Source organism: Camelus bactrianus, chromosome 7 (assembly GCF_048773025.1).
Source record: "Camelus bactrianus isolate YW-2024 breed Bactrian camel chromosome 7, ASM4877302v1, whole genome shotgun sequence".
NCBI classification, from domain to species: Eukaryota; Metazoa; Chordata; class Mammalia; order Artiodactyla; family Camelidae; genus Camelus; species Camelus bactrianus.
This window is the reverse complement of record NC_133545.1, coordinates 14,289,787-14,313,702: the sequence shown is the minus strand read 5'-3', so window position 1 is coordinate 14,313,702 and position 23,916 is coordinate 14,289,787. Positions and strand designations below refer to the sequence as shown.

Sequence of the window (23,916 nt, the reverse complement as noted above, 5' to 3'; positions counted from 1 at the left end):
ATGCTCGATGGGGAGAGGTGTTATGAGGGATCGAAACAAGCAAACAAAATAAACAGAACTAGTTCAATTAAAAAGATGAGCATAGCCTGACAGAGAAGAGCAGACATCTCTGTAGGAAACAGCAGTGTTCATGCTGGGTGGAGCTGACTGTCCACTGTGGTCAGCAGGAGACCCTGATCTGACTGCCCCCCACCAGTAAGGGTTCTAGCCCTGACATGCACTGGGGGAAAGGCCTGTGCACGGCAGCAGGAGTAAAGGTTGGCCAAGGGTCCTCAAGGAAACGAGTGCGCGGGGCAGAGACTCCTAGAAGTCATAACAAACTATTTGAGCAAAAGAGAAGTTTCTGGACTTCGAGGAACAGGCAAAAAATAAGAGAGAGAGACTGTGTATCACTGAGTAGGGAAATGAGAATATAACGATGGAACACTTAAAGGAAATTATTCAGTTTATGTACCCAAAGCATAAAAACCGATTCCCGCAATAGTCTTCTCCCGGCCAAAACACACAGGTGCCTACAACCTAGGTGCCTACAACCTGGGCTCCCCAGGGTCTCAGCACCGTACAAGCCAGCCACTCCTCAAAGCCCTTAGCAACAGGATGTTTAGGAAGCAACTGTGCGCCTTCTGAAGACTCTGGCACATGCTGGAGTCAGGACAGGGTCCTTTGGGGATGCTACGATAAATAGAAACCTGAGGACAAAGATCCAAATTCCAGGTCCACCCTGATTTGTCTTGCAACTGCAGACGCACCATGAACAGCTCTTGCATCTGTTTTCTCACTGGTGAAACGAGGAGAGAGGAGGTGACACAAGTCAGGGGATCAGAACACTGTAGGCCTTTGAGACAACCCTCATCCCCTGGGCCAAGCGGTAAGGGAGTGAAGAGAATGTCAACCCGAGAGTCAAGGGGGTGCAATGCAAAACAAGGCAATCTCAGTAGCCCTTCTCCACCCCAGTTATGCCAGAAGCATCCTTTAGCTCTCCTGGGGCCCCTACCTCACCAAAGGCAAGACATTGAAGCTCCTCCTTTTTTAATGTTATTTTAAAAAATTGTTGCCACTCTCCTCATTTGGGAGACTCTTGAGAGGCTCCAAGCCAAATCAGTGCTCAATAAATAGTAACAGTGAATAGGTAAAGATTGATCATTTTAATATGTTTAGTCCAGAAGAGTGGGCCAATGGAAGATATGTGGTCGGGCAGCTTTTCTGTAAGGAAGCAGATAAGGAGGTGGAATAAAAGAAATGGCAGCAGGTCAAGCCCAAGGATTAGTCTTACACTTTAAATCCTGGTTAGTTTCTTAAACAAGTGGGCCAGCGAAAGTAACATAAGTAAAGTTGGTGTAAAGCCAAAAACTTGGAAGAATGGGCAAGTCACAGCTTTAAAAAAAAAAAAAAAAAAGGCCTTGAAATGTTTTTAACAATTTGCTTCTTCCTCTCTTCTGAGAAAAATCTTTTACATGATCACAAAGAAGTGTAGGGCTGGTCACTCTTTGGCTTCTGTTTGCTAACAGCAATGATGGTTTTTTTTCAGAGTCACATCTTCTAACTTCTACCACATCAGACCTCTAAATTAGCCCTCAGTTTTCCCTCCACTGGTGAAGTGTTTCCTGTCACCATGATAATTCATCAGGCCACTAAGACAGGGTGGTCACAACCAAAGGGGAGGGGAGCTTGAAGATCAGCTATGCACAGACCCAGCCTTCCTTCCTGTCCGCTATTCCCCCACCATGCACTGCACCTCCCACCACCAGCCCAAAATACCATTCTGATGAAACATTAGAGTGCACACCTCTTTACAGGAATCAGAAAAATAACGCCTTCTAGTCCAGCTTCAGCTCAGGAAGGGAATTTCTTTCTAAAAGCATTTTCCAGTAACTATCTCCAACATCCAACGGGATGGAGCGCCCCTCCTCACACTCCATGCTGTTCTCTGTCTCCTCTATTCTAGGCATCCCCACTCTGCATTTTAAGCTGTCCATGTCTTTTCTGCCCACTGCACTTGAAGCTTCTTCAAGGCAGAAACCGTATCTTCCTCACCTCAGAATCCCAAGATTCTAGAACAAAGCAGGTACTTGACAAACATCGATGAATTAATGAATTCATAATTACTTTACTTCTGAATAAATAAACCTGCAGGTTGCACAGTTTATAGAGAACTTCTACACTCGCTGTCACCTTTGATCCTAGCAACAGTCATGAAGTCCCCCTTAGGGAGGGGTCACAGTTGTCCCCATCTACAGGTGAGGATGTTGAGGTTGAAAGAAGTCAAGAGGCTTGACTGATGCCACACAAGGGGCAGAGAAATGATTTAATGAGCCTTTCTATCTAAATGATCTGAACTCTCTTGCATCTCAAATAGAATCTTGCCTCTCAAATAGGGTCCTGCTACTTTAGATCAGAGGATTTGGAACATCACGAATATTAAACTAACTTTCTTTTTACACACTCTCATCACTGGTCCATGCATATCCCTCTTTCATTTTATTTATCTGTTTGTTTATACATTTAATTCTTTTTAATTATGTAAACACTGGTGTAAATATATTCTACACTCTCTTGCAATTTAAGAGTTTATTAAATAACTGTCCTGGAACAAAGGGAAACTCCAAGAAAGGAACATTCTTCCTGAACACCAGCCCAACGTGCACAGACACTAGCTGAGTCTCGGCACTCCATCAAGGAAGAAGTTGCACTTCAGTTAAACCCAGTCTTTGCCAGATGCTTCACACACTGCGTACATTGCTATGTGTCCAGAATATAAAATAAGGATATTAATAAGTGTGTTCTTGGGAAAGAGGGAGAGATATGATAGTATAAAAGGACATTAAATCATGACATCGGTGCTAAAAATATATTAAATGGAGTTTAAAAACACCTCTTCTTTCCCCAGCCCTGCATGGTCTTTCTCATGGAAGGAAAAGAACATGGATTACTCCCTCTGTTCAACTCAAGCGGGAATGCAAAGCAAAATTCATCATCAAGGCCAGACCGTCAGAATCTCAGAGCAGCCCTCCCTCTGTCTTCATACTGTGTCTTACATGCCATCAAAAAGGGACAACACCTTTCAGTTAGAGGTGTCTTCAACCAAGAACTTGACTCACCAAAGACCTCAATAAATGTATCCTAACTGACTTAAGAATTTCAGGCTGCAATCCGCAACTCAAGCGAATCGCTTTTGTAGAGGTCTTTTGGTTAAACATTAAAATCAGGTAGTATCACCACCCCACTGATACTAGACCCATCTCCCTTTGGGTCAGGGGAGGAAGTTTAGCAAACAGGAGGACATGGAGTGCCTGCAATGTAAAGTGAGGTCATCCTCTCTCGGGGAAAAAGGAAAAGAAAAAACACCAAAAAAGACAAGGGCATCTTGAGCTAAGGAAATCAAGCTTAGACTTTGTGACGTTGCTAAGAGTAAACTCTATTCATCGCCAGCTTGGCAGGAACCATAAAGCATGTGCACAGAGGTGCTTTTTGTCTCACAGCTGCAAACCCAGGCAAGAAGGCTTCAAATGATTCAGGAAGTTTTTATTTTAGTATTCAATATGTCTGACTTCAGATAAAGGAGCTATGTTCCTAGGAATCTGGAAGTGGAGCTACGGTTTAGATACCTAAAGATGGGGCAAGCAAACAGTATTGAAAATTATTAAGGAAGTCTTGCTGGTGGCTCTAGAAATCCTGAGAATGAGAGAGACACACATGCAACTGAATGATGTTTAAATGACACAGCCGACACCTACACTCCAGTCCAGAGTCGCTCTGGGCTCCTTCGCTGGACCGTTTGCCACAGGAAGGCTGAGGGGATGTGCAGGAGTCAGGTGCTGCAGGCCTGCCCGGGAGATTGCTTTCCTGCAGCAAGAAGAAAAAACACAAAGAAAAACCAACATCAGAAGGTAATCCAGAGCTAAAAACTTCCCGTGGGGTAGAAACGATTCCTGAGTTGGTCTTCCACATGTGAAAACCTTTGCAAGGGTCCTGGAATCTATCTTTAAAGTGCTTGGTGAAGACAGAGGGTGGCAGGTCTCAAAGGGCAGGGAGACTGAGAGGGCCACCTTGGGGCAGTATCGCTTCAGGACTAGAAACTAAAATGCCAGCCCCTATTCAGGGTAGAGGGCAGAATGCAGGTCTCTGTGTTTACACAAACAGACCCAACACTGGGCTGATAACAATTCTTGGACAATTTTAAAGCTGCCAGAAATTAAAAGCAAAAAAAGTAGGCTCATGAGATCTTCCACTGAATTCTTCCTTTTCCCAACAAAGAGCTCGCCAAGCTGGTTACTGCCCCGAGTTCACTCTTGCGTCTCTCAAGAACATCCTCCCTGACCCTTGCAGAGAACTTCTACAGATGGCTTGAGATTCTAAGTGAGAAAAAAATGATTTGTATCTGCCAAGAAATTGCACATACTGAAAGATCAACACCTTACCAAGGTTCATGGTAAGAAAAATCCCAAACACGTTAGTTGGATTTTAGGTTTGTTGAGTGGAACATAATAGAATTCAGGTCAGAAAGGAGGGAATGAATCAGGAGAGGTGGAGAAAGTCATGCCTGATCTTGGTCTGCAAAGATAAGGAGTTGCTTCAGCAAGCAAAAGTGACCACTGCTGAGCAAAGGGAAAGGAGGAGAGGTAAGAGTGGAGTGGAGAGAATAAGGACAGCAAGATAAAGGAAGAAAGCTGGGATCGCCCACGGAGAGCTTGTGGTATCATCATGAATAATAGAAGGTCAATTTCTGAACAGCTCCATCAGAAATGTCAGACGACGGTCTCGAGTTTAAACATGACTGCTGACTTGTGGATTAACGAAGTGGCTCCCTGGAAGGGAGAGAAGCTCTCCTCCCAAAGGTGTCCACATGTGCTCTGGGAATCACCTGAGCTAGAATCGGGGCTGGGGTGGGGGTGGTCTTGTGATGCTGCAGCTCTGAGTCCTGAGTGGGTCTGAGGGTGAGGTCCAGGAATCTGCGCTTACCCACGGTCCCCGGGTGCTTCCTTCTGTCACTAGAGTTTGCACACTGCTCTGTGAGCAGGTAAGAGGGTTTTAATCTTAAATGGAACCAGAGAATATGAAATGGGGAATCTCATGCATGTGCCCTTCAGAAAACAAAACTTAAGAACTAAAAGACTAATTTCCAGTAAATGATTGATTTACAGGAGACGGAAATGTATCACTTAGCCAATGAACATCCACCAAGAATCTCTGTCCATCCTCAAGCCAATGAACTTGCGGCTTGGGTTCTGGCTGGACTCTCCCCTCTTTGCTCCCCTTGCCCATAAGAACAGCATGCTCCAAGCCAGCAACAGACTCGCCCTGTAGCTTCCAACGTTTGTGCATCCCACATTGCAATTCCTCTGCCATTCCCAAACAAACTCAATTTCTAATCATTTAAGCTTGCCTCTGTTTACCTCTTTATTGAGGTTGACACAGCAAGTATGTTCGGGCAGGTCGGGGGGCACTAACTCCACCAGGCCCATCACAGGGGAGCCCGAGCGGAAGCATCAGCCACTTCGGTGACGCACTTTACCCCCATTAGCTCTCTGCAGCCTGTCTCACAGGATGTGACATTGCAGTAAGAATCTGCCATCTCTGGCTCTGGACCGGCAGACGCACCCAGTCCACAGGAGAGGCCCAGATCCTCATATGGAGGAACAAGGCTACATACAGACAATAAGACGGGAAGAGGAAGACAGTGATGGTCAAATATATGATGAATCCCCTCATAACCAAGCAGAATCCAAAAGCTTTGTTGGATTTTAGAAGGCAGATGATCTCCTTGTACTGTTCACTGATCTCTGCAACAGACATGGAATTTGTGAAGTGGAGTACGATGAACAGCAGTCCCAAAACCCAAGAAAAGACTGGGTAGAATCCAGAAAGAATCTAGGATTGTGCAGCCAATAATCAAGGACCAAATATGTCTGAGAGCTCAGCAAGCGGCCAGCCCTGTTCTTAATCTTCTTCTTTTTTGCCTTTCTCTCTCTCTGTCTCTCTCTGTCTCTGTCTCTGTCTCTCTCTCTCTCTCTCTGTCTCTCTCTCTCTCTCATATTCCTACACAGGAAGTCCCAGACACAGTGGACAGATCTTTGGTAGTTGGACGTGATCATATCAAGCTTGCTGGCAGCCTACTTTCAGGAGTTCCTACTGGGCAGCAGGCAATGTACTTGCTTTATAAAACCCCCCAAAGAGTCATTACAAGTATGCAGGCCTTTAATGATGACAGTCTGATGACACAGTATTCTTTTCTTCCTCACTGTCATCACTGCAAACAATGAAAACATCAATTTTGGCCCCTTCCTCCAAAGTATATTCCATTTCGTTGAGCCACAAGAAAAGAATCCTGGAAGATTCTTATATGGTGAGCCTTCACCCCCCCAGGCATTTTTCTTCCACCTGAATTCAAAGAACTTCTTTAGTGTTTTGCATTAGGACTTTTCTCTGGCTTTGAAGGACCCTGAAATGGTGATTCTGAGTCATAGTTTTTACCACAAGGAAGTCAGATCTCTGTAGGGCCAGAATCTACAGGTTCCACCTTTGATTCCTTAGCAGTCCCACAACCTAAATTTAAGTGTTCCAGCAAAAAACCCCACTAAATGGTACCTACGCACAAAGCCTTAGAACACCTGAAGAATTCCTAAATCTTAGGTAAATGAGAAAAATATAAATCCTTCATTTTTTTTTCATGAACAGCCACAGAGAGTTGTGATCAGAAAAAAAAAGAAAGCAGAAGATAGGAAATAAAATTCTATTTTCAACAGTAGAAACCACAGGACAAATGCATTTAACTCATCAGAAGTTGGAGACTGACCACCAAAACCCAATTACTCTTCCTAAAGAGGACTGCCAGGAGAGGGGGGAAAATTGCTCAAATAATCAACTTAGGCCTCAAGGGATGTCTGTCTCTGGAAGTGCACTGTGGCTGTAAAACAGGAGACATACAAACATTTAATCCCAGCTTAGCCCTGCAATGAAACTACAGTCAAATCACACTCCTTCCCAGCCTGTGAATAAAAAAGGATTAAGTAAGGGCTTTCGTTGATTATTTATTCCTCATTGGGGATGCAAATTTAGGCTGGTTTTCTGTAACATTAATAGAAGAAAATTGCATATCTACTACACAAACAAACATTAATTTGGGGGAAAATAAGTAAGAAACATCAAAGTGGCTGCCAGTGTATGACTGTGAAAGGGCCTCACAAAAGGACATTAGATAAGGAAGAGAATAGGAAAAATGTATAGAGGTACTACGGGGGGTGGTGGGGTGGTGGGAGGTAACTTCTGATTATAGCTCTCCATTCTTCTAAATAACCATGGGAGAAAACTCTCTTTCCCAACAGTTCATATATGTATCCACATTTTGTTCCAAAATAAGAATGCAATTTCACTATTTCTCAGACCTCAAATAAAATCAGTGTAAGTTATTTTTCTATTTGGAGTCATCCTGGTTGTAAAAGATGACATTTGAGAGTCTGGTAGAATCTGATGTGTGTTGGGGGGCTTTATGTTGCAATTTGCTCCAATCAAAAATCAATGGGGTTTCCATTTCTCATTCTTTCCTCCTGCTCAGGATCCTCCTGAGCCCACAGTCAGTAAAGCTGTGAAATGCCAATGATTCTATTAATTTTACAACAACATTTTGTCAGGGATGACTATAATGGCAAAAAAAAAAAAAAAGCATTGAAAAAGAGAAGTGTAATATTAACTGTGAAATAGATATGAAAAGAAAGCGTTTCATAATGCAGTTTCAGGCACATAAAGTCACAATTAATGTTAATTACCTGCCATGAAAGACCTTTAACATATTTAAAGTACACAAGCCATCATATATTTCAAATAGCCTTCTATTATTTGCTTCACTTCATTCAATAAGACTATAAACTCCTAAAGGACAGGGCTCAATTCATCTACTAATCTTATTACATTCTAGCCCAGGGCTGGACACAAGCACATACTCAGTAAATGCTTTCTGAATTAATGAATGAACTGGACCAAGAAGCTAAGCAAAGCAGCTTGCTGATTAGATCAAGGGTTGAGAAATCTGATTAGGATGATTTGAATTATACCCCAGGCCTTGCATTTCAGTGATATTCTTTCCTGAGAGGGCCAGAAATCCCTCAAAGCAGCTCTTTAACAGATAAAGGCAAACAGAGGCAGAATCCAGCGTTAAGAAGCCTAAAAGACATCAAAACAGCTTTGTGACCAACATGAAAATGGAATCCCATTGCTACAACATTTGTAAAGGGCATATGATAGTGTTAATATCTTTGTAATGTATTTATTGAAAGAAACGTGCAGTACGTATTCTTCATAAAGAGAATTTTTTTTTAATTTATGCAAAGACATAAAAGTAAGTGGTTATTTAGCCAGGATACTCTCATCATCCGTCTTGCAAATTTCTCTCAATTCAGTCTGGCTCTACTCTTACTCCAGGTTTGTGTGGCTCCTGGAATCAACCCATCCCCATCTTGCCAACTCCCTGTCCGAATGATGCTACCTACCTGTGAGAATAGAACAAGGCGTCTACCTGCTGGGAAGGGACACTCCAGAGATTCAGGAGGTCCCCTTAGCCAGGAGGTCTCCTATGACCGGCAACATATGAGAGACTGCTGGACTCATCTTGTTCTGGAAAACAGAATCAGCTGCCTAAAAGGTGACTCTGTACCTTGGCTGAACTCCCCAAGTGCCGCCAGCAAGACCTTAATTACGGCGCACCTTGGTGTTTTTCTCCCTGATAAATGGACACTAACTCTGCCTATATTCAAAGCAGCCTTTAGTGCTTCTTGGCTGATCCAGACAAGCTGCCTGCAAAGGGTAGTACACCCAGTAAAAACTTGTCTCAAGCCCTGCACGAATTCCAAACATCTCACCAGATTTATGTAGGCAAATAAACCTTGTGTAATTATTTGAGCCTAAATCTTAATTCATTTTACACATGACCATCTTAATGTATACTGAAATTTTCAAGAATGTAATTATTATTGAAACAAAGGTTGTGTTTATTTTCCTAAGGGTTATAAGTCATTCAGAAAATCACTGTTGGCTTTAATTCTTCAACATATTGCACCTGCACTACTGTACATTTGTAGCCATTACTTTGGTTCTACAACAGTGGTGCCCAATCTTTGCCTGTGGTGGGGCTTGAAAATCAGTGTATTTAAAGGCCTTCCAGGTATTTCGAACGTGACTCGTGGGCTGAGAATCACTGTTCTACATAGAAGTGCAGCCATGTGACGACTTCACTGCGTCTGCTAATGTGACTAAGGCCTGGCATTTACATATTGAAACATATTTATTCATTCAACAATGTATTTACTGAATGTCTATTTCATATCAAGCATGGTTCCAGATGTATGGGATACAAGAATGAGTAAAACCGCCATCAGTTGTGGCTTTTGTGAAGCATCTGGCAGGAAGTACATTTCACCAGGCACTGTTTCATTTTACGTATGTTATGTACCCCTCACAACGAGGTAGGTACTTTTGTTATCCCCTCATTTATAATTTAAAAAAAGTAGAGCACAGAACAGTTAAGCTACATGTCCAAGATCACACAGATGGGAAAAGTCCAAGTGAGGTTTGAATCCAGGCACCTAACTCCAGACTGTTCATACTTAACCGTAACACAACCCCGCACCTGTATGAAGTGGTGACAGATACACTTAATAGCAACAGAGACATACAGTACCATACTACCATGCTAATTTTGTCATTGCTTTCATTATAAATGTCTGATCTCTACAAGAACATAAGCTTCTAGAAAGAGGCCAATTTGGGAGGCATTCACTCACACAGGTTAAGAACACACCTTACCTTACCCATCACTAGCTATGCAGTCAAGTTGCTTGGCCTCTCCTAGCTTCAGTTTCCTTATATTTAAAATAAGAACAACACTATCCAACTCAGAGTAGCTATGATAATTTTTTTAACGTGTGCAGGATGCTTGGCACACGACCAGCACAATGAACAGTCACTACTATAATTACTCTTGTATACACATACTGGCCACCCCCACAGCATCCAGCCAAAGTGAGGTATATGGTAAATCTCTGAATAAACACGTGCTTCTCATTCGATTGCGCTCACATTTTCTAAGTTCCCCGGACACTTCTGTTCATTCAGTAAACATTTAACAAGCTTCCACTATACGATGGGCAGTTCAAAGGGGTTATTCAAACAGAAGACCCTTCTTCTAGTCATGGTAAATAATTCTGTGGTTGCCAAAGAAATCATTCTTTTTCCGCAACTTCCCTAACCGCCTAATGCAAAATTAAAAAGCACCACACTGTCCCCTCAGACAAGTTTACGAAGATATTTTTTTAAAAATGCAATCCAAATGACATTGGAATTATTTAACGATATTCATGTAAATGAACTCAATACCAAAAAGGTATTTTGTTTGCTTGTTTAATCTGCAAAGCAGACGGGCTGCTGAACGAACGCCCCTGAGAACTTGTGAACTCATCTGTTAGACGGGATGTGTTTCCCAAGCCTAATTTATCATCAGCACATTCCTAAAGCAATGCTGGCATAGGGTTGATGTGGCGTGTGGCAATAAACCTCATTTTGAAATTAAGTGAGATTTCTTAGCTGGGATTCTCTCAAGAGTTAATGACATTCTTCTCCTTAAGGTATCCGTTGAGGGAAAAAGTAATCCTGAGGAATGGAGAAAAAGTAATCATACTGTTTGGGGTTGAATTAAGCTCCCCCCACCAAAACTCATCTGCTGAAGCCCTAATCCCCAGTACGTCAGAATGTGACTTTATTTGGAGATAAGGTCTTTACAGAGATAATCAAGTTAAAATGAGGTCATTAGGGTGGACCCCTAATTCAATATGGCTGATGTCCTTATGAAAAGGGAAGATATGGACAGACACACACAGAGGAGAATGCCATGTGAAAATAAAGGCAGAGATCAGGGTGATGTGTCTACAAGCCAGGAAAAGCCAAGGACTGCCAGCAAACCACAGCAGCCAGAGGCGGGGCCTGGAGCAGATTCTCCCTACAGCCCTCAACAGCAACCAACCGGCAGGCACCTCATCTCAAACTTTCAGCATCCAGAACCATGAGATAATGAATTTCTACTGCTTAAGACACTCAGCGCGGGGTACTCTGTGATGGCTAACCCGGCAAATACACATACTTCAATACTAAATATACACACTTCAAAGTTAGACCCCAAATCAGGATGTAGTATGACAGGGTTTGGCTGACTTCAGAATGTCGACTTCACTTTTCCAACTGCCCCCATGAAACTTTGGGTACCTTCCTATCATAATTCTACCCTTCAGAAGCTGGGGATACTAAAACAGAAACACAGCCCTATGAAAGACCACTGTTAAAAACAACATTCTCACACAAGTAGATAGTGAGCATCTGACAACGGTTTTTTGTTTTTTTAACTCATTAATGAGGTATCAAACAGGGGAGACAAATGCAAAATCAAGATATTGTGCAGGGGAGGGTAATAGCTCAGTGGCAGAGCACATGATTAGCATGCACGAGGCCATGGGTTCAATCCCCAGTAACTCCATTTAAAAAAAAGAAGAAATTGTGTATTACAGATTGATTATTTATAATACTCAGGAAGGAAATGCCTAAAAAGACTGCTAAATGTGATGTAAGAGTAGTTAACTTTCCACAGGTTAATAAGACCTCAGCCTCTGTGGCATTAACTCTTCTTTTGGTCTATAAAATCACGACACATAGATTTTCACAGGTTAACCTCTAACTTTACGGGATATAAATTGTCAGCACCTCTATCAATTGTGGATAATTAATCAAATATACAGAGACAACAAAATTACAGTACCCAGGAGCATCAGGCAAGAGTCAATTACTAAGAAACAAGGTTCTGCCTCAATTGGAGCAGGCTAGTAAGAATATGCTCTTGTAAAATAACGTTTAAAAAAATCAAACAATAATCCCCTTGCCACTGCTGAACATTGGGATAGTTTTCTTCTCACTACTCGTGGTTCAAACTGTTAATTAGAATCTGTTGCGAAGCTTTATGTGTGTCTGGAACATTCTGGAGAACTTCACAAAATACACAATCTTCCTCTCCTAACAACTATAATAACATAACCTATCGGACACCTAGAGTGCATCCAACATTTTTTGACCACTTTGTCTTCGGCTGGAAACAGATGTTTTCACGTTTCCTGGAGACCATGTGGGGGAGCGCCAGAAGAAGGATGGGCAAAGTAAGAAGCAGACCTGTGATGCGGCTGTAACAGAAGCCTCCGGTGATCTTACGTGAGGTCCTGCGGAGGGAAGGGCCCTCAGAGCTGTCCCAGCCAGGGGGAGACAAGGCTTGGAACCTCTCCATCAACCAGTTGCTGGGCACGGCACCCCCTGAGAGAGCACAGCATGGCAAGAGATTCCCTTAAGCCAGAGGCAGTGCCTGGGAGGGCTCAGCTGTGGACCATCAGCCGCCAATAATCCTCGAAGATGGAAAAATAAGCACTGTGGTCCTGAGAAGGCACATGGGCAGCAACCCATGGCATCCACTATACACCTGTCGGCCGAGGGGGGCTTAAGAGTATTTGAGGAGATGCGCTGCCCAACCAGAAAAATGTGTGAGGAGCTGCCATACCTCAAAACAGACTGCGCGAGGAGCGGACAAGGAGCGAAACAGCACTTTACTACAATACAAGCGGGTGGCGCGGGCCGTGGCGGGCGGTGGCGGCGGCGCTCAGCACTTTCTTAGTTCAACAAGATGGCGCGCCCCCGCGTGGCGCACTTACTTTTAGCTATTCTGCCCGCACATGCGCATCGTTCATTTCTTTGTCCATACTACTTACAGAATGCTGCCAGCGCATGCGTACCTTTACTTCCTTTGTTCATAAGGCTTACATAACTGGTGCATGCGTAGTGTTTACGCTACTGGCGCATGCTTACATTTACCTCTTACCAGGTGTAAGGTATTGTGAAATTTGGCCTGGGCCCTGGGGCCTACTCACTTAAGGCTGCCCACACTCCACCCCCTAGGTCGTGGGGACCCTGGCCCATAAAGCAGAACACTGTGTGAAGCAGATCCCAGTTTGAGGAGTGCTCCGTTAAGCTTTACCCCAAGTACAGTGCCCTGTCCATTTAGCCAGGAGATATGAGCATCCGTAGGTGCCACATACCCACAGGTATCCTGGCAGCAGGAAGTTGGTGGGTTTTGTGCCAATCAAATGCCATCTATTTCACCAAGTAGAGGCATTTACATTGCAAGTGATGTGGGCACATAGCCCTTTGGGGAGCCACCCCACTGGGCGTTTTGGGGCCTCACATTCAAACTGCTGGTCAATACAAAAGGGACTTAGACTTGTCAATTTTATATGAACAAGTATTACCATAGAGTAGGTTCCCCTGACTTCCAAGTACTGATGTGGGGCAGGTTCCCCCGACTTCCAAGTACTGCTGTGGGGCAGGTTCCCCCTCAATAACTTCTCTAGTGGGCTCATACCAGAAGGCTTCAGTGGCAGAGTGCAGTGCTACTGCAACCCGAGTGGGCGGACTGCCCTTGCAAGAATCATCTGTATACTAAGCAGTTCTCCCCAGGAGGTGGCCCTTTCCCTTCACGATGGGGACTAGGCTTGAAGTCCACCCCCTGATGTGGGAGCATCTGTATGGCAGACGCAACAATATCAAGCCGTTCCCCAGGGGGACTAGGCGCGGAGTCCACCCCCTGATGTGGGAGTGTCTGTATGGCAGATACAACAAACTCCATAGGCCCTAACACCTGCTGCAACTCTGCAGCCAAGGGGCTAGCGGTGTATTGGGCTCTGTTTCAGATAAGCACCCCACTTCGTCAGAGTTGGGGGTCTGTGCAGTCCCCAATTGGGGTTGCTTTGCCCATGTATGTATTTATCCTGCAATGGGGTATGTGGTCTGTACCTGGACCGCTTGCGTCCCCATCAGGTGTTCAGTGGCTATCAAGGATGCATCAGTTGCTAACAATTATGTCTCAATAATATTCATCCCCTTTTTACCGCTGAGACCAAAACCCTATGGGCACCTTCCGTTGCCCATGTTTTTTTGCCAGAAGCCCCAATCATATCCATCTTGTCCACACGGACTGTTAACGAGAAAGGGAGGTCTGGATCTATAGTGCACAGCACTTGTGCTTGGGCCACTGCCCTCTTAGTTTCTACAAATGCACGTTCGGCCTCATCTGTCCAATCCCGGACATCTCTCTTTTTAATCAATTTATAAAGGGGTTTAGCTATTTGGGCCAAATGAGGGATAAACACCCACCAGTATCCCGGAAGACCCAAGTAAGTCTGTAACTGTTTTAACCGTTTCAGGGCGGGAACATGCCTGGATCTTGTCTATCACTGTCTCAGGCAGCACTTTTGTCTTACGCAACCAGACAACACTCAAGAATCTGACAGAATATCCAGGTGCTTGCACTTTGTCCTCGTTCATGGCCCACCCCCAGCCCGCCAGGGCTTCTCGCAGAGCTGCGGCACTGGTTTCCAAATCTGAAAGAGAATCAGATGTTAGCACTGCCATTTATATAATGGAACAAACGAACGTTATCCGGTTTGCTCCATGTGGCCAGGTCCTGGGCCACCAGGCCTTGGCACAGAGTGGGGCTGTGCAGTTATCTCTGCAGTAACACAACAAATATTCTCAACCACAGTGACAAGTACCCGGTTCATGGGACAGCCGGTCCATCAAGTCTGTTATATTTGGCACAGCTGCGTGCACGGGTTGCGGGGCAGTGACTTTGTTCAGTTCTCCATAGTGCACTGTTATCCTCTAGGAGCCATCTGGCTTCCACATTGGCCACACTGGAAAGTTATATGGGCTATGCGTAGCCCGAATTATACTGGCTTCTTTAAGCTTCATAATAGTCTGTCCTATTTCCTTGTGGCCCCTGGGCAACTGATATTGCCTGACATTCACCATTCATGTGGCCTGTGGCAGAATCAAATTGCATCATGAGGGTGTCCCTGTACAACTGTTTTCACCATGCAAACTCTCAGGCAAAATTTCCCTTGAGTAGTTTGTATTTGCAATCCATGCAAAATGTCTTTTCCCAGGGTATACTCAGCTACTGGGGATATATGCACTTTATATGTAGCAGGGGGCAAACGGCCAATACCCAAAGTCAGAGTCATTCATTTAACTCACATTTACATGCTTCCATACACTTCTGTATCAACCCACAGTCCCCAAAAGCGATCTGGATTTCCACACAATAATTTAATTTCGGCTCCTGTATCTACTAGTGCCAGTACCCGCTGTTTATTTGTAGAGGACCAGTGGCTATCAGTCCAACATGCAGCATCCAGTCGTCAGGGTTCCCCACGTCCCGGACGCCTTGGCCTTCCTCCTAGTTCGGGAGGAAATCAGCAAGGGCCATGAGTTCCACCAGATCCACCCGCTGCCGCTGCAGGACTGGTCTTAGATGCAGTGCAACGGGAGGGGCCGGGTTTACCGCTCACGAAGAAGCGGTGGAACTGGAGGTTCCACTGGAGGCAGGTGTCTTTCTGCTGCCCCAAGTCTCTGCTTGAGTTCCTCTTCCTTGCGCTGTAACCGCTCCATTTGCATCTGTATTTTACCTGAGCTTCCCCGTCAGAGGAAGGGGGAGCAGAAGGGGCACTCACTTCATCTTGCCGACTACGCCAAATGTCAGCCGAGGGGGGCTGAAGAGGGATTCAGGAGGTGCGCTGCCCAACCGGAAAAATGTGCAAGGAGTTGCCATACCGCAAAACAGACTGCGCGAGGAGCCGACATGGAGCGGAACAGCACTTTACTGCAATACACGCGGGTGGCGCGGGTGGCGCGCGTGGCGGGCTGTGGCGGCAGCGCTCGGTACTTTCCTTTATTTCAACAAGATGGCGCGCCCCTGCGTGGCGCACCTGTCTTGCTTTTATCTATTCTGCCCGCACATGTGCATTGTTCATTTCTTTGTCCATACTACCTACATAATGCTGCTAGCACATGCGGTACCTTTACTTTCTTTGTCCATAAGGCTCATAACTGGCGCATGCGTAGTGTTTACGCTACTGGTGCTTGCGTACATTTACCTCTTAGCAGGTGTAAGGTATTGTGAAATTGGGCCTGGGCCCCACGGCCTATTCACTTAAGGCTGGACCCCATAGCCTACTCACTTAAGGCTGCCGACAACACCCCTGATACTCATAACAAACTTATGAAATGGATAATTTTATTATGCCCATTTTCCTGATGGACCAACTGACATTAGAAAGTTTAAGTAACTTATATAAGCTAATTAGTAATAATGCCGAGACTGGAGTCAGATGTCTGGTTCCGAAGGCCCCATCACTTTGCATTTCCTCTGAAGGGGTGGGGGAGGGAAGAGAAGAAGGGGCATCAAAGGAGACAGAGAGAAGGATGGAGCGGATGGAACAAGGCCTGGGCCTGCAGGGCTGGAAGTGATCTGTGAAATGCTCTGGTGGGGGGGTGGGGGGTGGGGGGTGGAAGGACACTGTAGGAACACAGTCTAATTTCCACTGGAAGTTGTTGCATTGCTGCCATAGGAACGCCTCCTTTGCTGCCCCCTCTGTATTTCCCACCTGCACTTACATCTTCAGGGAAGCCTGCTCCTGCCCTAAAGGCAGTGGGGCTTTATAAATGTGGAAACTGAAGAAGGGGCTGAAGTTTACATCTAGGTCAATGAATACAGAATAGACTGCCTACTGGGATAGAAAGATAATCCGAAATTGAACAAATTTAGAAAAAGCATGAGCCTGGGAACAGAAATAACCTTAAGAACATAAGCCCTCTGGGAATCCACAGAATTTAGGAGAAAGAATTTAGATTTCCACAGGGTTCTCCTAGTAAAACTAGCAACAGGAAACATTTCTCTTTAGAGCCTCCCTCCCCATTTCCATGCTAGAACACAGTTCCCAACCTCCTTCCATTTCCCATCACCCTGGCACCTTTGCCACCCCCACCACAATTTTGTTCAACAGATAATATCACTGAATAGATAACCCAACACAGTTTTGTCAACTGAAAACAGTTTAGGATATGTCTTTCATAAGGACAGTCTCAAAGGCGACTCAGGAAATGCAAAAACCTGCCTGACCCAAAGGAATAGAGTCAAATGATATTCAAAGTGGTTAAAATAATGTTCCTAAGCTACAATGCAGAATATTGTAAATGTAGATGCGGTGGGGGTGGGTTAGAGGCAAAAACTTACAGCCTACTTCGAGGTCAGCCCCGGTCATAATGGCTAGGTTTACAGAGAGGCTCAAGGGTGCATAGCTGTGTCTTCTCAACTTGCATCAGTGAGAGAAGGGTCCTGGCAAAAAAGAGAATTCGCCTCAGATGGTTCTGATGAAGAGACTTCAGTAAAGGAATTACTTAAAAGCAAGGTTAGAGAATAAACCACTACCTGATTGCAAGACTTACAATAAAGATAAAGAAGCCAGGAGCATGTGGTATTGGAGAAAAGAGATGTCAAGGCACCTGGAGACTAGAGAGCAGGTGACTGGTTGTCTTAGTGCAATAAACCAGAATCAGTAACAAACCAACCTACATCTCAGCCTTCTCTTTAGCAGAGAAAGGAAGTCCAGGCTCATCAATCTCTTCTCACATTTCTTATTTTTCAAATCTTTGAGTTGCATTTGCAACTCTACCAAATTCTCTCTGAGATCAACTTGGCTCTCAGCTGCATCTCCAAGTTCTAGGTAGAGAACAAATTACCTTACTTAAGGTCAAATAGCTAGTTGGTGGTAGATCCAGGAAGAGAAATCAGGTCTCTTCACTGCAGCCCAGTTTATTTATATTAGCCCTTTTGGGTTTGTGCCCATCCCATCCAATCTGGACAGGTGTACATGTCCCTTCCATCTTCCTACCTCCCTAGCGACTAACTCTTCACCATCCAGATCCTCATGCTCTATATGTGTCCTGCAGGCCCACCTGCAAAAAAAGATATTAGGATAAAAACTTTCAAGCAGCTAGAAAGAGAAAAAAAAGTCCCCAATCAAAAAATCAACCTTTTATCAAAAAGGTATGTCTTAAAAATCTACAGGTAACATAGATAACATTTTTCCCCTAAGATTGAAACAAAATATATCTACTCTCATCACGTCTATCCATCATTTTACTAGAAAGTCCTAGCCAGTGTAGTAAAGGAGAAAAATAAGTAAAGAAAAGAAAAAGGCTTACAGATTGGGAAGGAAAAAGGAAAACTATTATTACTTGCAGATGGCATGACTGTGTAAAATCTCACATAAACTACAAAACTCTACCAGAATTAATATGTGAGCCTGCAGTCATAGTGTACAGAAGCCATATACAAAAATCAACTTATTTCTATATATAAGCAACTACAAATTGAAAAATAAAACTTTTAAAATACCACAAAAAATGACATTCAAAAACATGAACTATTAAGGTATAAATCTAATAAAATATGTATAAGATCTTACACTGAAAACTATAAAACTTTACTGAGAGAAATTAAAGAAGCTGTAAATAAGAAAAGATATATTTATTTAGACTCAATACTGGTGAGATGTCAAATCTTCCCAAAATGATGCATAGATTCAACAAAATCCCTATCAAAACCCAGCTGACTTTAAAATGTACACAGAAATGAAAAAAAATAGTCAAAAAATCTTGAAAAACAAGAAAAAGTTGAAGGATTTTCACTTCCCAATTTAAGACTTACTATAAGGACAAATCAAGAGTATGTGATATCAAAGAAAGAATTGACAATTAGATCAATGGAAAAGAACAGAGGTTCCAGGAATAGGCTCACGCATGTACGACTTTAAAAGCAGCACTGAAACAAGTCAATGGGGAAAAGAAAATCCTTTTAACAAATGATGCTGAAAAAAATGGTTATTTGTACTGGAAAAGAAATGTAATCTTGACCTAACAGGGGCTGGAATGTCTGTCAAGCCCCCGTGCAGACACCATAACTTGTATGATTCTTCTCTCTGAGCCCCTCCCCCTCCCCCTCCCTCTCCCTCGTGGCAGCCAGAGAGTGAGAGAAGCAAATCAGCTTCACTAACACTGTGCTCCAAGCACGGCAGCACGTTCTCCTCCGTCCTCCCTTTACTTTATATTGATTTACAGGACTGGAGAGGAGAAGGCTTGGGTGGAGTAATTTCCTGATCCTGACCCCCCCCAACAGGTGTCTGACCTTAACCACTGGCAGCTCTCTAAACTCAGAATGCACAATACTTAGTGTGTTTATGGTCTTCAGCCTTGAGACTTGGCCATAATTCTAAGATAACAGGAAAAAACCCGATCAGTAAGGGCTTTTTAAAAAGGGGGAGGCGATATCTTTAGGAAAAATAAAATGAGTTTCAGAATTAGACTTTCAGGCATTCACTATTTACATTCGGTGCCTACTATGACTACACTGCAGTACAACACACTGCCGGTTGTGCAGAGGTAAACAGAACACTCATGGTCCCTCCTCGTGTTGAGCTTGTGACCCTGGTAAAGAAAACAGTTAATAAATGAGTAAATAAACACAGGAGCTATTGCTGAGAGAAACAGCTGTCCTGAAGGGAACAGGAGTAATGGTACAGAATGGGAATGATGGTGATTTGGGACGCTACCATGAGGAGGTGAAGGATTCAAAGCAAACTGGAGTCCAAGTCCAGCTCTCTTACTTGCTAAGTACATCACCTACCTATGACCTAACATCTCTTTGACTCAGTTTCTTCATCTGTAAAATAGGAAGAACAATTTATACCACATGGGCTTGTGAAGATTTAAAGTAAGAATATTAAAGGCACCTTTTCCTATTATTTTCCTAGAATGCAGTAAAGGTTTTTTAAAGACATCTAGGGCATCTATTCTCATTAAACAGAGGGTTTGCACCGTAAAGTGGAAAGTGAACTGGACCAAAGAAAACAAACAAACAAGATAGATTCAACACTTATTAACATTATAACTTTGGGCAAGCCATGTAACAGCTCCAATTTCTCCTCCTCAATTGTTCAAGAGCGAAGACAATATCTTACAGAGTATATGAGACTATCAACTATGTTAAAAAATAAAGATATTTATTTGTAAAGCCCCGGTATACTTGATATGATAAAATAACAAACATACACACTGTTAAGCAGGGGTGGATTTATCATGAAACTAATGAAGCTTGAACTTTAGAGCCTCTCACCTGAATAGGCCACTACGATTACTGGGAGTCCCAGAATTTTGCCTGTGGGAGAGTGAGACAGGTCGCAAGGAGGAAGTATTTATGTGTAAGCATTTCTGGTGTATTGTCTAAACAGATCTCAGGAAAAAGAGGGACTAAATCTCAACTCCATTCACAGATCTACAAGAAAAATATGTCTTGGATACTGGCACCAAGTGATAAAAGGAAAAAAAAGTCTTCCCTGATTCTTGATTACAAGCTAGATTTACACAGGTTTGTTCGCTGGGTTGTCCCAAAGACCTCAACCCAAATATATATTATGAAGTAGCTGTGGGTTAATAAATTTCCCTGAGTGCCTAAGAAACAAATACAAGTCCTTTAAAATTGGAGAAACCAGTTTTAAACCTAGGTCTCAAAGAATTCCAAAGAAGCACAAAGACACATGAAATCTCTATCAAAGATCACAAACCCGAGAGTAAAAAGGACTCCATGAGAATAAGCAAGCAAAAACAACAGACTCTAGAATACAAAAATCATCATAACTAGAATATAAAATCACTGTTTGATGTTTTAAAGAAATTAAAAATGGGATTAAAATTAAGATTAAAAACAAGAGACTATAAACAACTATTTTAAATGAATTAAAAATAATAAGGAAAGCTAATTAAAAGCAAATAATAAATGGGTACAAGTATATAGAAGCAACAGAAAAGAAAAATTGGCAAACTATAATGAAGATCTAAAGAAATTATTTAGAATACATAATAGAGATAGAAAAGATGAAAGGAAAGTTAAGAAATGTAGAAAACAGTGAGAAAATATATCTAATATATTACTAGAAATCTACTGGATTTCAGAAAGAGGAGAGAGAGAACTGGGCCAAGGCAATATTTAAAGACGTATTAGAAAGTCACTAAAACACTCAGACAGAAGGAGAGCTTTGTTCACGTGGTGAAAGACTCCATATTTTAAAGATGTCAGTTCTCCCCTGAATAGATCACGGATTCATAAACTTCCAATCAAAATTCCCATAGGCTTTTGACAAGGTAATTCTAAAATTTATACATAAGAGCAAGGAACCAGAGTAGCCCAGACTCCTGAAGAAAAAAGCTGGAAATGGGATTAGCATTAACAGATATCAAGACTTGTTACAAAGTGTTAACAATCAATACAGTGTGGTACTGAGAAAAGTTGAACAATGAAACAAAAAAAAAAAAAAAAAGAGAGAGAGAGAAATTCAGTAACAAACCAAAAAAAAATATATGAAAACCTGATTAATGACAGAACTGGCACTGTAGGATGGTGAGGAATTTTCAATAAATGGTCTCAAAAAAATTGATGATCCTTGTAGAAAAAAATGAAATTGGACTCTACCTCAAAGGATACATAAAAATTGATCTCAGGTAGATTAAATATGAAAATGTGATATAAAAAACTGGGTTAACTTTTAGAAAATAATATAAGAAAGTATCTTTTTTATCAAGGTGGAGGGAAGCATTTAATAAATAGACATAAAAATTGATAAATCCAATTAAGTACTTCTACTTATCAAACACACTATGAAGAGAGTTAAGCCACCAAATAAAGATATTCTCCACAAATTTAATTGATAAAGCATTAGTAGAAATCAATAACAAAAAGAAAAGACACTTCCAACAACAAAAAAAGGGAAGTGAACAGATCTGAACTGGTACTTTACAGAAGGAGAAACCCAAATGGAAGGAAGGAAGGAAGGGAAAAAGAAGAAAACACGCTCAAATTTCAAAGTTTAATTTTCAATATTAACTCTTGGAAACATTAACCATTGGAAAGATATAGAACTTACATGCTGCTAGACTTTGGGAAACACCTGGTGTTATCTATGAACACTGAAGATGGACATCCACAATATACCAATTACGCTCCAAGGTATAGACCCTAGATATCTCTGGCACATACACACAAGATGGTATCAAAAACATCATAGCAGCACGGCTTATTATAGAAAAAATATGGAAACAGCCCAAGTGTCCAAAGTAGCAGAATGGTAAAGACATCACAATACCTTCATAACGTGAAATAATACTCCATAGCAATGAAAATGGGCGAGCTACAGCTCTGCAGATTGAAGAAACAGAAGGAACATGGGAACCCAATCATGATGGAAAAACACCAATTCCAGAATACTTACAGTTGTATCTCATCTAACACTTAAAAAACACAAATAGAACTATGCTGTGTATTCTTGAGGGCATGGAGGTTAAGAGCACACAAGGTGACCAGACTGCCCGAGTGGGGATTCTGGTTACTACACTAACTGTGAGATCAGACAGTTCTTTAACCTCTGTATACCTCAATTCCTCATCTGTAAAATGGGTCTGCCTACTTCTGAGGATTGTTTTCGGGTTAAATGAGTATAAGGCACCTGTAAGTGTCTGGCACATGGAATCACTATATGAAAGTTTTATGCTGCCATCATTAAAGATATCAGTATTTGGTAAAATAAATAAATAAAAAGCAAGGAATAATAAGTAAAAAATATTCAGCCCAATTAGAGGAGGTTCGAGGATGGATTAAGGAAAATACCTAGGTGGACATAGAGGTAATGGTAGTACCTTTGTTATTAAAATGGGTAGTGAATTCTCAGTTATTTGTTGTGTTATTATTCTTTAAAATTTACAATCATTTTATACACATTCTGTTGTATTCTATGTTTTCTCCTTTCAATGTAAAATACTTTTAATCTTTGTAAAGTTAGAAACAGAAAAGGCAGAGGTGCGTTTACACAGTCAAGTTACTACTGTCCACTCAGAGTTGCCACCCTAGGAAATACTACACACACTCTCTCTCAAAAACAGATGGCGTTTTACTGAGACTCCAGTATCTTGTTCAAAATAGTAGCAATTTCTCTTCTGGGGGAAACGCCTTCTGAGCCTGCAGCCCTTCTTTTGAACATTCTGAATGTGGACAGCTCTCATCCTTTGAGATTTTATTTTTATCCAAACAGCAACAAGCTATTTGAAACCCAGCTTGGTAGGTGAGATGAGTGATTTTGCCCTATGAGAGATAAGTGAGATAATACTGTGTTTCATAAAACAGTTTGTCGAAGTAATTCCAAAAATTAATGGATTTCCAGGTTTAGGAAAGTAATCAAATCCAGGCTCTCTCACAACTCAGGAACTGGTTCTGCCAGAACCCTGACAAATGGCCAGTCAGTGTCAGATTGGAATTTACAAATAACACCGTAGAGCAGAGGTGGTGATAAGCATTGAGAGTGATGCATTAATCTAATTGCCACATTTTCTAAATTTATAATCTTGTTATATTTTATTGGTTAATATTGGACCATTGTTTCCATGTACAGATATCAAAATCCAATACGTATTCTCAGGCGCATTAGCTCTCTTTCCCAGAGGAAAATAAGTGCAGAAGCATTCGTGTATGATTCACCTAAGTCACCGATGAAAGCAGCAACCAGCACATGACCAAGTGCAGAATTCTGGCTCAAACAGAAACCTGCCTCTAGTTTGGAATTAATCAGTAATATCTGTGGGCGTGGTTTCCGTCCTGACAGAGGGAAATCATGAAAACCAACCAGATGCATTGCTGAAATTTAGACACGAATCGTCTACGGAATTTCCCAAATCTATTAGTATAATAATCCTACCCAATAAATGAAATGAAGCTAATGACATATATTTATTTTATTTACATATATGTATATAATGTACATTTTATTTATGTAATATATATATTATATTTATGTATATTTTATTTATTTCATGCTAGCTCATTGTAATTTTTCCTTTCTAAGTCTACATAAAACATCTGTTTCAGGACTCTGGAGAATTTTATAGAGGTTGTCATTAAAC

The 23,916-nt window shown here is 42.2% G+C and overlaps 1 protein-coding gene across 3 annotated transcripts in view; it reads right to left on the bottom strand.

Annotated features, from left to right (window-relative positions):
• Positions 1-23,916, bottom strand: part of DGKI (diacylglycerol kinase iota) — a 396,321-nt gene that overhangs the window by 250,032 nt on the left and 122,373 nt on the right. For all 3 annotated transcript variants that reach the window (XM_074366970.1, XM_074366972.1, XM_074366971.1), the window contains one exon: positions 3,735-3,843. In XM_074366970.1, coding sequence (XP_074223071.1) covers positions 3,735-3,843 — 109 coding nt within the window. The remainder of the gene's footprint in view (positions 1-3,734; positions 3,844-23,916) is intronic.